Source organism: Salmo salar, chromosome ssa01 (assembly GCF_905237065.1).
Source record: "Salmo salar chromosome ssa01, Ssal_v3.1, whole genome shotgun sequence".
NCBI classification, from domain to species: Eukaryota; Metazoa; Chordata; class Actinopteri; order Salmoniformes; family Salmonidae; genus Salmo; species Salmo salar.
Window position 1 is genome coordinate 68,642,745 of NC_059442.1, and position 12,890 is coordinate 68,655,634.

General features: G+C 45.4%; 1 protein-coding gene across 1 annotated transcript in view; it reads right to left on the minus strand.

Moving 5' to 3' along the window:
* The window catches only part of fam13c (family with sequence similarity 13 member C), a 30,985-nt gene extending 24,134 nt beyond the window's left edge, over nucleotides 1–6,851 (minus strand). The window contains exons 1-5 of the mRNA XM_045721392.1: nucleotides 6,634–6,851; nucleotides 3,571–3,742; nucleotides 2,874–3,087; nucleotides 2,536–2,677; nucleotides 180–261 (exon numbers count right to left, since the gene is read on the minus strand). Coding sequence (XP_045577348.1) covers nucleotides 180–261; nucleotides 2,536–2,677; nucleotides 2,874–3,087; nucleotides 3,571–3,742; nucleotides 6,634–6,663 — 640 coding nt within the window. The 5' untranslated portion in view covers nucleotides 6,664–6,851. The remainder of the gene's footprint in view (nucleotides 1–179; nucleotides 262–2,535; nucleotides 2,678–2,873; nucleotides 3,088–3,570; nucleotides 3,743–6,633) is intronic.
* Nucleotides 6,852–12,890: the final 6,039 nt, after the last annotated feature.

Genomic DNA, 12,890 nt, shown 5'->3' on the forward strand with positions numbered 1-12,890 from the left:
CTCCCCAAATATATATATTTTTTAATGGCATAAATAATTATGAACATTTCCTTACAAATAATAATGATACATTATACAGCCACCAAGGTGGTGTCTAGGTGTTACATTCTTTCACTTCAGCTGCAGTTCACACAGTTAAAAAAAAACAAACATCTGATTGCAACAAGTCAAGGACTTACCTTTGAGCTGCTTCCGAGACTTAGTGAGGTCTCGCATCAGTCTAGACATTTCTGGGTGGGCAGTCTTATCATTGTATGCTGGCTGCCACAGAAAAACAACACAAACCTCATGAATATAGGACACGTAGAAAGAGGTACATTCATATATGACAAAATATATCCTATCATTATTATCAGTCCATAAACACTAGGTGGCGCTACACTAAATGCGTGTGTTCCACTGGAACGAGAACTACAGCACTAGAAAACACAGAAGTGTAATGTGGGAAAACATCCAGTAGGAGAACTCTTTGAGTTGGATTATTCTGTTCCCAAACCATCAACTTTTTCCTAAGGCTGTGTGCAGCTGGTACTGGGCTGAGTTGGCACTTTAGAAAAGGAAACGGAAGTCGAGTCTGGTGAGAGAGAGAGCGGTTTGAACCAGTCTAAACTGGCCTGGAAGAGGGAGAGGAGATATGACCGTCTGTGGCCTTGATTCTTTGACTCAGCAGGAGGAAATACATTCCTCCCACTGGGCACACCAGGATGTTTCAATGTGGATAATTGGGTAATATTTGGCTGAGACCTTGATACAACCTATATTCACCCACTCAAAAAGATAGACAAAAGTTAGTTGAATTTACAATGTGTTATTGAATTGCACATTTCTTTCCAGAAAGAACTTCAGTTGTGGCAAATCGGATAAGATAAAGATATATATTGTAAACATATAAACAGCAACATTCACACATGACAGATACAAATGATACCATGACTATGAGGTTAAAGTGCAGACTGTCAGCGTTAATTTGAGGGTATTTTCATCCATATCGGGTGAACCGTTTAGAAATTACAACACGTTTTGTACACAGTCCTCCCATTTTAGGGGACCAAAAGTATTGGGAGAAATGCACTTATATGTGTATTAAACTAGTAAAAGGTTAAGTATTTGGTCCCATATTCATAACACACAATGGCTTCATCAAGCTTGTGACTCTACAAATTTGTTGGATGCATTTGCTGTTTGTTTTGGTTGGGTTTCAGATTATTTTGTGCCCAATAGATATGAATGGTAAATCATGTATTGTGACATTTTGGAGTCACTTTTATTGTAAATAAGAATATGTTTGTAAACACTTCTACATTCATGTGAATGTTACCATGATTACAGATAATCCTGAATGATTTGTGAATAATGATGAGTGAGGAAGTTAGACGCACAAATATCATACACCCCCAAAAATGCTAACTTCCCCTTTTATTGTAACTGTGAGAGGTTAGCTACAGTATTTGTGATATGTTGTATTCACGTCTTCATCTCAACCCAAACAAATCTAAGTAAAGAATAGGACTAAATCAAATCAAAATATAAATGCACTTAAATAATGTTTGATTTGATTTAGTCCTATTCTTTAAGTTACATTTTTGGTTGGGATGGAGACGTGAATCAAACATATCAATTATTATTTTGCAGAAAAACTGTAATTAAAGTCAGACTAAGTCAGTGGCATAGAACTATCCAAGCAGAAGATCCATCTCCTTCAAATGTTGATATTCGGTTGTGTTGACAACTAAACACAATTCAATATCACTAAATATAATTTCATTTGAAATCAACCAGAGCTTGAAACCCTAGGCCTGTTGTATTGTCTATTTTTAGTTGGGTTGAATTGAAACAATAGGTGTTGATGACTTTGCAAATGGTATCTATATAGGCCTAAATAGTATCATTGATGATATGAGTGATAAAGTATAGTGACATTTCATTTGCTCTGTTAAAACTACACTGGAATGACTTCGATAGCAACAATGAATCTATTTAATTTTTAAGTGGAGCTCTCTCAATATTTATTCTCAAGATAGCACATTGGTAATAGTCTGAAAAATAGCTAAGCAGGGTTGGTCTTAGTTAAAATCCTGGATGGGAGACCAAAGGGTAGCTATAGATACATTTTCCAGTAGGAGGTGCTGCCCACCCTATAGTTTTTTTCCTCTGATAGTAGAAGATCTGATGTTGTTTTAATGGTACAAATTCAACATATTTTATACAAGGGTTGTCTATGTTGAAATGTGGTTACCATGATGACACATAATCCTGTGGTTGAAATTTCACCATCAAAACAACAGTTGAGGTTGATTACTTTTTTCAAATGCAATTTATTTTCCACACAGATTTCACGTCACAATATGTTGACAAATTATGTTGATACAACATTTCTCGGCAGTTTGTGTCGAGTGGGCTTTGTCTTTATGAGACACTCTGTACTAAAGCTCTCATCAGTCAAATCATGGATTTATTCAGAAACTAAAAGGTTGGCCTCTGGGCTATAATATGGTTGTAAATAAACGTTGATGTTTGATGGTTTTACTGTCTCACCCTGTAGTGTCTCTCTTGCTCAAAGCGCTCCTCAAAATGTCTGATCCTCTTCCTCAGGTTCTGGATGTGTCTGTTTAGCATTGTGACTGATGGGGTCTTGATAGCTCCCTCTGCTGGTTCAGTCCTGACTGTGTAGTGAGCCCTTGTGAGGGAGGGAGAGCTAGAATGGTAAGTTTCCACATTTATCCATCACATACGCTTCCAAGACACACCCACTAATACACAACACACACTTAACACGCATAAACCTTGGACACACAAAGCTACATACTCTCTCCATCCGAATGCACACACAAAAACCGAACACAAACACACAACACTTGAACACAGTCTCTTACATCCTGATGTATTGTGAGCAGGGTGGGGATGGGGCTGTTTCCGGGTCTGTGTTGAAGCGCTGGCCCTGGCTGAGGTTGTGGCAGCGGGGGGACGGTATGGGACAGTCACCAGCCGCGAGGCGCTGGAGGAGAGGACTAGGACCAGGGGTCAGCAGACACTCACTGCTACTCCCCTCAGAGAGAGACACGGTGGCCCTCTGGACCGGACTGGCTTCTGACAGAGAGCAGAGGGTGGAGGGAGAGAAACAACGGGGTCAAAGTACAGAAATGAAATGAAGACTAACAGGTTTGAAACTATAACAAAGCTAGTGGTGTAGTTGTGCACCTGTCCTACTAGTCAAAAACAACTAACTTCACTTCATATCCAGAACATACTCAAAAGATATCTGCCCTTATACACACACTGCTCCTACTGTATCTCTATAGCATCCTGGCGCATCGTGACTTGATAAGCAAGCATGAGACATACCCACCCAAAGCTAACACTGATAAGAGCTTATATTATCCACTAAACAAAAGACAGATGAAGAGACATATGATTGATTCACAAAAAAAGCACTAAATATCAATCATAGTGTACAAGATATCACACAGTACAAGAATAACCAATTTGCTAACGAGGAGACGAGGGTTGAGAGAGATAGGAGAGGAGGAAGAGAAAAGAAAAGGAGGGATAGGGAAGGTGCTGTTCTCCTACCTGTCAGTGAAGTGCTGATGATGTCCTGGTCCTGTTTTGGGAGGGATTGGAGAGATGGGGTTAGGCTCTTGTAGTCATTGGTAGAAGGGGGGAGTTCCAGGTCCTCCTGGGGGGTTCCGGGGGGCGAGGTGCACACCTCAGCCTCCAGGGCTTGCTGCTTCAGGGAGGGGCTCTGGAAACAGAAGCAGAACATGTCTTCAGAATTAGGGGTCTGGAGAAGGTAAAACAGGGGTGCAGATTCCCTGTCTGGGGTGGAGAGGTTGAAGAAGGTGGGTGGCAAAATCCTGATGATGGCCGTTAAGAGGGCTTGTCCTTAGGGAAAGTGATCTTGTGTTGTGTCCGTGTGCCCCACACCTCAGTTATAAAAGGGTGGCGTAAGACATGACGTTAGCAGTCACATAATGGGTCTTGTCTCGGTTCTGCTCTCCCCTAGGTTTCCTCAAACCTGGATCCACATGTGATCCCATTAGTTAGATCCCTGTGTGTGTGACGGCATACTCAGCTTCCTCAGAACGGTGAAATCCCTGTGTTCTGTAATTCTCATAGTATCACTGTTAGTGATTCAGTAGAATCCATGTGTGTCTGCACATATCTGTGTTTTCCCCGTTTTTCCGGTCTGTCTGCGTTCCCAGTGATGCTTCTGCTGCTCCGACTCACCTCCACATGGATTATTCATAGCGTCAGGGAAACATTCGGGAAAACCATGCGTGTGGGAATATGATGGGGGGGGGGGGTCTCCGTGGTAACGTTGTGAGGCTGAGCATTCTAATTGGAGAGCAGGAAGGCTGACGTTGTTAGCTCAGTGTGAGCCGCAGTAGGGGGTTGACATGGGTTGTTCTGTGAGCGTCCGTACTAGGATAAAATCGGTTTTGATGGATAAATATGGGGTAGTCTGGGGGATAGAGGGTAAAGGGGGGCTCATTCAGTTTCGTTTGACATCATGATTTACTGAGGCTATAGCCCCTCTCTCTCGCTGTTCATTCATTAAAAAAACTGTGTGCGTCAGACAGGAGACAGAGGAAAGGGAGGGGGCTGTTACTCACACACACGCACGTGCACACACACATGCTAACCTGTATGAAAGCACACACTAGCATTTAGCCAATGCAAATGTATTCCACTTTACAAAATATTAAAATCAATACTGCAGTGTCAATAAAAATTACCCATATCTAAAATGAAACCATTGCCCCTGATTGGAATGCAATTAATGACTCACCATCTAATATGAGAGCTGAAGTGAACGGTTCTATTCTGGGCTGTTTATAACACTCATATATTAACATGTTTTTGCTGTTGTATTACAGACAGACAGACAGACAGACAGACAGACAGACAGACAGACAGACAGACAGACAGACAGACAGACAGACAGACAGACAGACAGACAGACAGACAGGCAGGCAGGCAGGCAGGCAGGCAGGCAGGCAGGCAGGCAGGCAGGCAGGACACAGACAGACAGAAATTGACATGTTCCTTGTGCATCTCTGTCTGGCCAGAATGTATTTTCTGTTCCTTTACCTGGACCAGCCCCTGGCCATGGTCCGGATTGGCACCAGCCCTGAGCTTGTCCTGGTGACCCAGAGACCAGACCAAGACCCTGCCCACCTCTTGCTGTGGGTAATCAGGCTGTTCGAGAGAGCAAAGAGCCAAGGTCACATGGTGAGAGCAAATCAGTCTTGGATTACCTGCCATTAGGGGCCTACCTTCCACTGCCCTTATCTCACCTAACAAAACTGTTAACCCCATCATTCAGGTGTCTGCTCTCATGTTCAAGTTGCTACTGTAGGGATATCAAAAAGGTTGTTGTGTCTTTCAGGCCTCTGTACCTCATGGCAGAGGTTTTCAGCCTAAAGATTGTTTCAGTCCAAATCCAAGATGCTACATTTGGATCTGGCCAGAAGAGCAGCAGAAGGATCAGTACAGCCGCCAATTTGATCTCTCCTCGCCATTACAGAACCACTAACACTAGCAGCAGAGTTGCCACCGTTCTGTGGCTGTTGCTGCTGGCATTTTTTGTTTGTTTTCCATGAAGTTGAAAATGTTGTTCAGTTAAGGCTTCTTTCAAAGCACACCAATTAAAACAGAGTGGAGCATTGAAATGTGATTGGTTTAAAAAATATATTTTTACTATTCTATACGAGAGATTAGAGAAGACTTTGATGGGACTGTTGGCATAGGCCATATCCAGCAGTGAGAGAATACATGCTTTGTTTCCTGAATCATTATGAAAATAACTTACTCCCTTAGCCCTTGCTATCATGAAAGTATAGTAATATCTCTGTTGACAAAAATTAAACTGAGTCTTCCCTAAAAGCCTGTCTGTAAGCAAGTCTTGGTTCTGGGTAGCTGACTTAACTCAACTCCATGGTGAAGGAAGTTTTGGATGAACTCCACCAACAGAGTTCATATTTGTCATCTGTAGTAGCGTGCATTTCTTGGTTTGCTGAATTCCATACTTTTCAAGAAACATGAATCAACTATTTGGACCCGTGAAGACCTCTAGTCTCTGCTTAACTGAATCAGAAACTTCCTTCAGCATGGAGTTGAGTTTTGTGACATGCAACGTGGGCCCCTGGGGGTTCTGGACCTGCCAGCTCACTGACACACACCTGGAGCGCTCAGGATCCCTTATGTCCTAAAACTCAATACATACAATATCTTCATCAATAGACTCTGCATACACCGACTCATCAATTGAAACATACTGTACCATGCTGTACTTTGTGAATACTGACATCAATTATTGCTGCAATTCAACTATTGAGACCAATTCATATATTTTAACAAACATATCTTCTGCTCATTAGCTTTTTTCATTTTTATCTGACAACTTCTTCATAGGGGCCCGCGTTGCATGTCACAATAAACATGGTGGTTTAGAAATAGCTCTCGATGTATGATGATGTTAACATCTAGGCTATCACTGAATACAGACACATACACACTTACAGTGCGTTGAGCTGAGGGTGAATCATCATATTGTGACAATTGTGTTTTGCATTGTTAATGAGAAAAGTGATGTTTGCGAGTGAGAGAGAGAGATGGAGAGAGAAAGATCACCTGGTAATAGTCTTCTTTATTGTGGTCCATGAGTCCACAGATGGCTAAAGGGGCCTCTCTCCTCCTCTTTGTCCTCTTCCTACTTTACGCTGAAGGAGGTGACTGGGTCTTCCTCCTGTTGTGACCTTGTCCTGCTCAGGAAGATATATACAAGCTGAACTGCATTCTTCAATACTTTTTCAAAAAGCCTGTCATCTACTATTATGACCCGAGACTTGAGCAGGCAGGTTGGGGTGGATCACCTTGAACTTCTCAATAAGGACATCCCAATGAAGCAGACATAAATAAATAAACTGCATGTTAAGTAAGTGAACAGATGCAGAGGTCATATGGAGCAGGGTGACTAACTGACGTCATCTCCCACCCCCCGGGGACAAAGAGAGGAAAGCTCGGGAAGTATTGAAGGATGACCCACAGCACCCCAGAGAGACCCATCTTTCCCTGGGACATCCAGGATCCTCCTCACCCTGTTGGCTAGGCTCCCCAGCTGATCTAGGATCAGCGGAGCAGCTGAGAACACAGCCAGGTTCGCCATCCACAAATCCTCCAATAGGTCTGGGATCAGGTGCTGTGTGTGGCCAGTGATGTCCGAGCCAAGGTACAAGGTCTCAGGACTACAGAGATGGGGATATAATACAAGTACAATGTAAAAGGTATGAGTAATATTTTTGTTTAGTTGGAGGACATATTGCTCATTATTGTCCCCTATTCCTATTCCTCCAATGGCCAAAATAATATACATTGTGCAAATTTGAGTAACAAGTTCAAGCATGATGCGTTTGATACCGTTCCATTCATTCCATTCCAGCCTTTACAATGAGCCCATCCTCCTATAGCTTCTCCCACCAGCCTCCACTGATTTCTGCAATGCATGCACCTTGCACCTGTTTTGCAACTCAAATGAGTTGAATGAGGTGAAGTCAGACTCCACTGGTAGAAATACTACTAGAATGTCTAGTAAGCATCCTACAACATTTTCAAGAACAGTCGTCTACTCTAATCTAAAAATAGGACAGTAATTAACAAAGCAATTTTTTGGAATGCAGTGTAAAATCACACTTCAGATTACATGTATTTTATAACATGCAATCAAACAAGTTTTATTCAGTGTAAATAGTCAACCCTTACTTGCAAATGACTGTAGCTAGTCTGAGAAGCTGAAGCATAGAAGACAGGAGAACATTTGGGACACTCAACCAAGACCAACCAACCAGCTGATTACACTTGATGTACAGCGTTCACTATGGACAAACAAGAAGGGTAGGCGCAATGACACCAATGCAAATTAGACTGGCACCCTGAGGGCATAGTAGAGTACTGGAACCTTGACAGTCTTCACAGGATGGCTCACTCACCTCCGAGCGGGCTTAGCAATTTCACTTACTTGTTAGATATTACTGCACTGTTGGAACTAGAAGCACAAGCATTTCGCTACACTCGCATTAACATCTGCTAACCATGTGTATGTGACCAATAAAATTTGATTTGATTTTATGTGCTGCTCAGGGTCAGCCAATGGGAGCTTTGAAACCCAGGTGGAAGTAGGTCAGCTGTCAGAGAGAGAGAGAGAACCACCTCTTATCCAGACCCTCAGAAAAATCTCCACTGAGTACCACCCTCAATGCAATGTCACAAGGGACAGAAGAGATAAGACATGTCTCAATATCTAGTCTATAGAGAGATTATCTTAGAGATATTTGATAGATAGGATTCAGACTACATACTGAGCTCAGTGAGCTGCCAAGAAGGAAGTGTCCACATATTTAGACACATCATTATTATGCAAATGACTATGCTCGGAACGAAAACATACAGCGAGGTCTAAAACAAAGGAAAACAAGGTTGACATCTGTGAAATAGTTAACATAGAGATGCGATCTTAAGGGCAGTTATTCAGAAGGAGCCAGAAGGTTCTGGTGCAAAGATGTCCATTTGTATTTTCAGTGTTCAATTTGCAACAGCTGGCAACGAATAAGACAAACCGGATAGACGATAGACTTACTACTCAAACAAAATAACAAACAGCACTAAGCCAAAAACTTGATTACGCTGTAGCTTCCATAGGTTGGGTGTGTACCTGGCTCAACCAGCCTGCTGTCACAACATCGACGGAAGTTGGCACCTGTTTCTTATTAGTTCATTAGTGGGGGGGGGGGGTATTTAGTCGTTCTGTGTAGTGTGTGCTGTGTGCGTGATTGTTTGTTGTCAGGTGTTACGTGTTTGAGGTATAGGTGTTTTTTTTCCCATGTTTTGGGCTGCGTCCCTAAGCTGCGTGCGGGCTGTTTGTTTTGGGCATTTGTTTTGCCTTGCCCTGCCTTACCTGTTTTCTGGGCAACGTGTGGATATCTAATAAATATTTTTCGTGTGTTCACGGACTTGACTCTCCTGAGTCTGACTTCGACCCTCCTGTTTCCTGGTGAACACTGACAGAATCACGCACCACTTATGGAGTCAGCAGGAGCCGCAGCGTCGACACCGTCCATGGAGGAGAGGGTGGCTCAACACTCCGCCATCCTGCATCGTTTGGGCAACGCCATGGACCAAGTCTTGGCGTGCCTGGAGAGCCTGGACAGAAGCGCTCCCACCCTGTCGAACGTGGCTGCTCAACAGCCAGTGCCACCACCAGCGCCGACGTCACCCGGTTCCAGTGGGGTTAAACTCGCGCCCCCGAGGGAGTACGATGAGACAACCGCTGGGTGTAAGGGTTTCCTATTCCAGTTGGAGTTGTACCTGGCGACCGTCCGTCCTCCTCCCTCGGGAGAGGAGAGTGTCAGCGTCCTCGTCTCGTGTCTCACGGGTAGAGCCCTGGCCTGGGCCAACGCAGTTTGGGACAGTACGGACTCGGCCAGGGACCACTACTCGGAGTTCACCCGCCGCTTCCGTGCAGTGTTCGATCATCCTTTGCTTTGGAGTTCCGGACTCTGGCGGCTGGAGCGGGGTGGAATGAGAGGGCCTTGATAGACCACTACCATTGTAGTTTCAGGGAGGACGTCTGCCGGGAGCTAGCTTGTCGGGACACAACAAGCACCCTGGACCAGCTGATAGATATGTCCATCCGACTGGACAACCTGCTGGCCGCCCGCGGGCGTCCGAACCGGGCCCTGCTCGTTCCACCTCCTAACCCTCCTGCTCCCACGCCTATGGAGATAGGGGGGGCTGCAGCCAGGAGGATTGGAGGGGGAGCCCTCTCCTGCACCCACTGTGGTCGCAGAGGGCACACTGCCGACCGGTGCTGGAGGAGCTCGCCCGGAGTCCAGACGGCAGGCAGAGCACTCCTTCGACATCTCAGGTGAGTCGGCACCAGTCTCACCCAGAGCCCCCTGTCAGTCATATGTATGAGTTAGGTTCCTTTCCTGAATTTTCCCCTCACTCTCGGCTTAAGGCGCTAGTCGATTCAGGCGCGGCGGGGAGTTTTATGGACCGTGGGGTCGCCAGTAAGTTAGGGATTCCCCTGGTTCAATTAGACCAACCATTCACCGTGCACGCCTTAGACAGTCGACCACTAGGGTCAGGGCTGGTCAGGGAGGTTATTGTGCCACTGGTCATGGTAATGTGGGGGGGGGGGGGGGCCATAAGGAGAGTAACAGTCTCTTTATTATTGATTCCCCGGAATTTCCGGTGGTGTTACGGATCCCCTGTCAAGCCACTCACAACCCTAAGATTTCGTGGAGACAGAGGGCTCTAAAGGGGTGGTCGAGGGAGAGCTCGGGCAGATGTACAGTGGGGGGAAAAAGTATTTGATCCCCTGTTGATTTTGTACGTTTGCCCACTTACAAAGAAATTATCAGTTTTAATGGTAGGTTTATTTGAACAGTGAGAGACAGAATAACAACAAAAAAATCCAGAAAAACGCATGTCAAAAATGTTATATGGTAGCAAAACCTTTGTTGGCAATCACAGAGGTCAGAGGTTTCTTGTAGTTGGCCACCAGGTTTGCACACATCTCAGGAGGGATTTTGTCCCACTCCTCTTTGCAGATATTCTCCAAGTCATTAAGGTTTCGAGGCTGACGTTTGGCAACTCGAACCTTCAGCTCCTTCCACAGATTTTCTATGGGATTAAGGTCTGGAGACTGGCTAGGCCACTCCAGGACCTTAATGTGTTTCTTCTTGAGCCACTCCTTTGTTGCCTTGGCCGTGTGTTTTGGGTCATTGTCATGCTGGAATACCCATCCACGACCCATTTTCAATGCCCTGGCTGAGGGAAGGAGGTTCTCACCCAAGATTTGACGGTACATGGCCCCATCCATCGTCCCTTTGATGCGGTGAAGTTGTCCTGTCTCCTTAGCAGAAAGACACCCCCAAAGCATAATGTTTCCACCTCCATGTTTGATGGTGGAGATGGTGTTCTTGGGGTCATAGGCAGCATTCCTCCTCCAAGCACGGCGAGTTGAGTTGATGCCAAAGAGCTCCATTTTGGTCTCATCTGACCACAACACTTTCACCAGTTGTCCTCTGAATCATTCAGATGTTCATTGGCAAACTTCAGACGGGCATGTATATGTATTCTTGAGGAGGGGGACCTTGCGGGCGCTGCAGGATTTCAGCCCTTCACGGCGTAGTGTGTTACCAATTGTTTTCTTGTCGACTATGGTCCCAGTTGCCTTGAGATCATTGACAAGATCCTCCCGTGTAGTTCTGGGCTGATTCCTCACCGTTCTCATGATCATTGTAACCCCACGAGGTGAGATCTTGCATGGAGCCCCAGGCCGAGGGATATTGACAGTTCTTTTGTGTTTCTTCCATCTGCGAATAATCGCACCAAATGTTGTCACCTTCTCACCAAGCTGCTTGGCGATGGTCTTGTAGCCCATTCCAGCCCTGTGTAGGTCTACAATCTTGTCTCTGACATCCTTAGAGAGCTCTTTGGTCTTGGCCATGGTGGAGAGTTTGGAATCTGATTGATGGATTGCTTCTGTGGACAGGTGTCTTTTTTACAGGTAACAAGCTGTGGTTAGGAGCACTCCCTCTAAGAGTGTGCTCCTAATCTCAGCTCGTTACCTATGTAAAAGGACACCTGGGAGCCAGAAATCTTTCTGATTGAGAGGGGGTCAAATACTTATTTCCCTCATTAAAATGCAAATCAATTTAAAACATTTTTGACATGCGTTTTTCTGGACATTTTTGTTGTTATTCTGTCTCTCACTGTTCAAATAAGCCTACCATTAAAATTATAGACTGATCCTTTCTTTATCAGTTGGCAAACGTACAAAATCAGCAGGGGATCAAATACTTTTTTTCCCCCACTGTATAGGGGTTTCCATCGGTGTGACGATGGTGGAGAGTCCAGACCAAGTCTCCACCGTGCACATTCCCTCAGAGTATGCCGATTTGGCTATCGCCTTCAGTAAAACGAAGGCGACTCAATTACCACCTCATCGTCAAGGAGACTGTGCGATAAACCTCCAGGTGAACGCTGTACTTCCCAGGAGTCACGTGTATCCTCTGTCTCAGGAGGAGACAGTGGCTATGGAAACATACGTCACTGAGTCCTTGAGGCAGGGATACATTCGGCCATCCAAATCACCCGTCTCCTCGAGCTTCTTTTTCATGAAGAAAAAGGGGGGGGGTTGCGCCCGTGCATTGACTATAGAGGTCTAAATTCCATCACAGTGGGTTTCAGTTACCCGCTACCTCTCATTGCCACGGCGGTGGAGTCATTTCACGGGGCGCGCTTCTTCACAAAACAGGATCTCAGGAGCGCGTACAATTTGGTGCGTATCCGAGATGGGGACGAGTGGAAAACTGCATTTAGTACCACATCTGGCCATTATGAGTACCTCGTCATGCCGTATGGGTTAAAGAATGCTCCCACCGTCTTTCAATCCTTTGTGGACGAGATTCTCCGGGACCTGCCAGATCAGGGTGTGGTGGTGTACATCGATGACATTCTGATCTACTCCCCCACCCGCGCATGTGTCTCTGGTGCGCAAAGTGCTTGGGCGACTGGTGGAGCGTGACCTATACGTCAAGGCTGAGAAATGTGAGTTCTTCAAACAGGCCGTCTATTTCCTTGGGTATCGCATTTCCACATCCGGGGTGGTGATGGAATGTGACCGCATTTCTTCCGTGCGTAATTGGCCGACTCCTACCACGGTGAAGGAGGTGTAGCGGTTCTTGGGGTTTGCCAATTACCGGAGGTTTATCCGGGGCTTTGGGCAGGTGGCGGCTCCCATTACCTCACTGATGAAGGGGGGTCCGGTGCGATTGCGGTGGTCGGCGAAGGCGTACTTGGCTTTTAGTCAGCTGAAGGCTCTG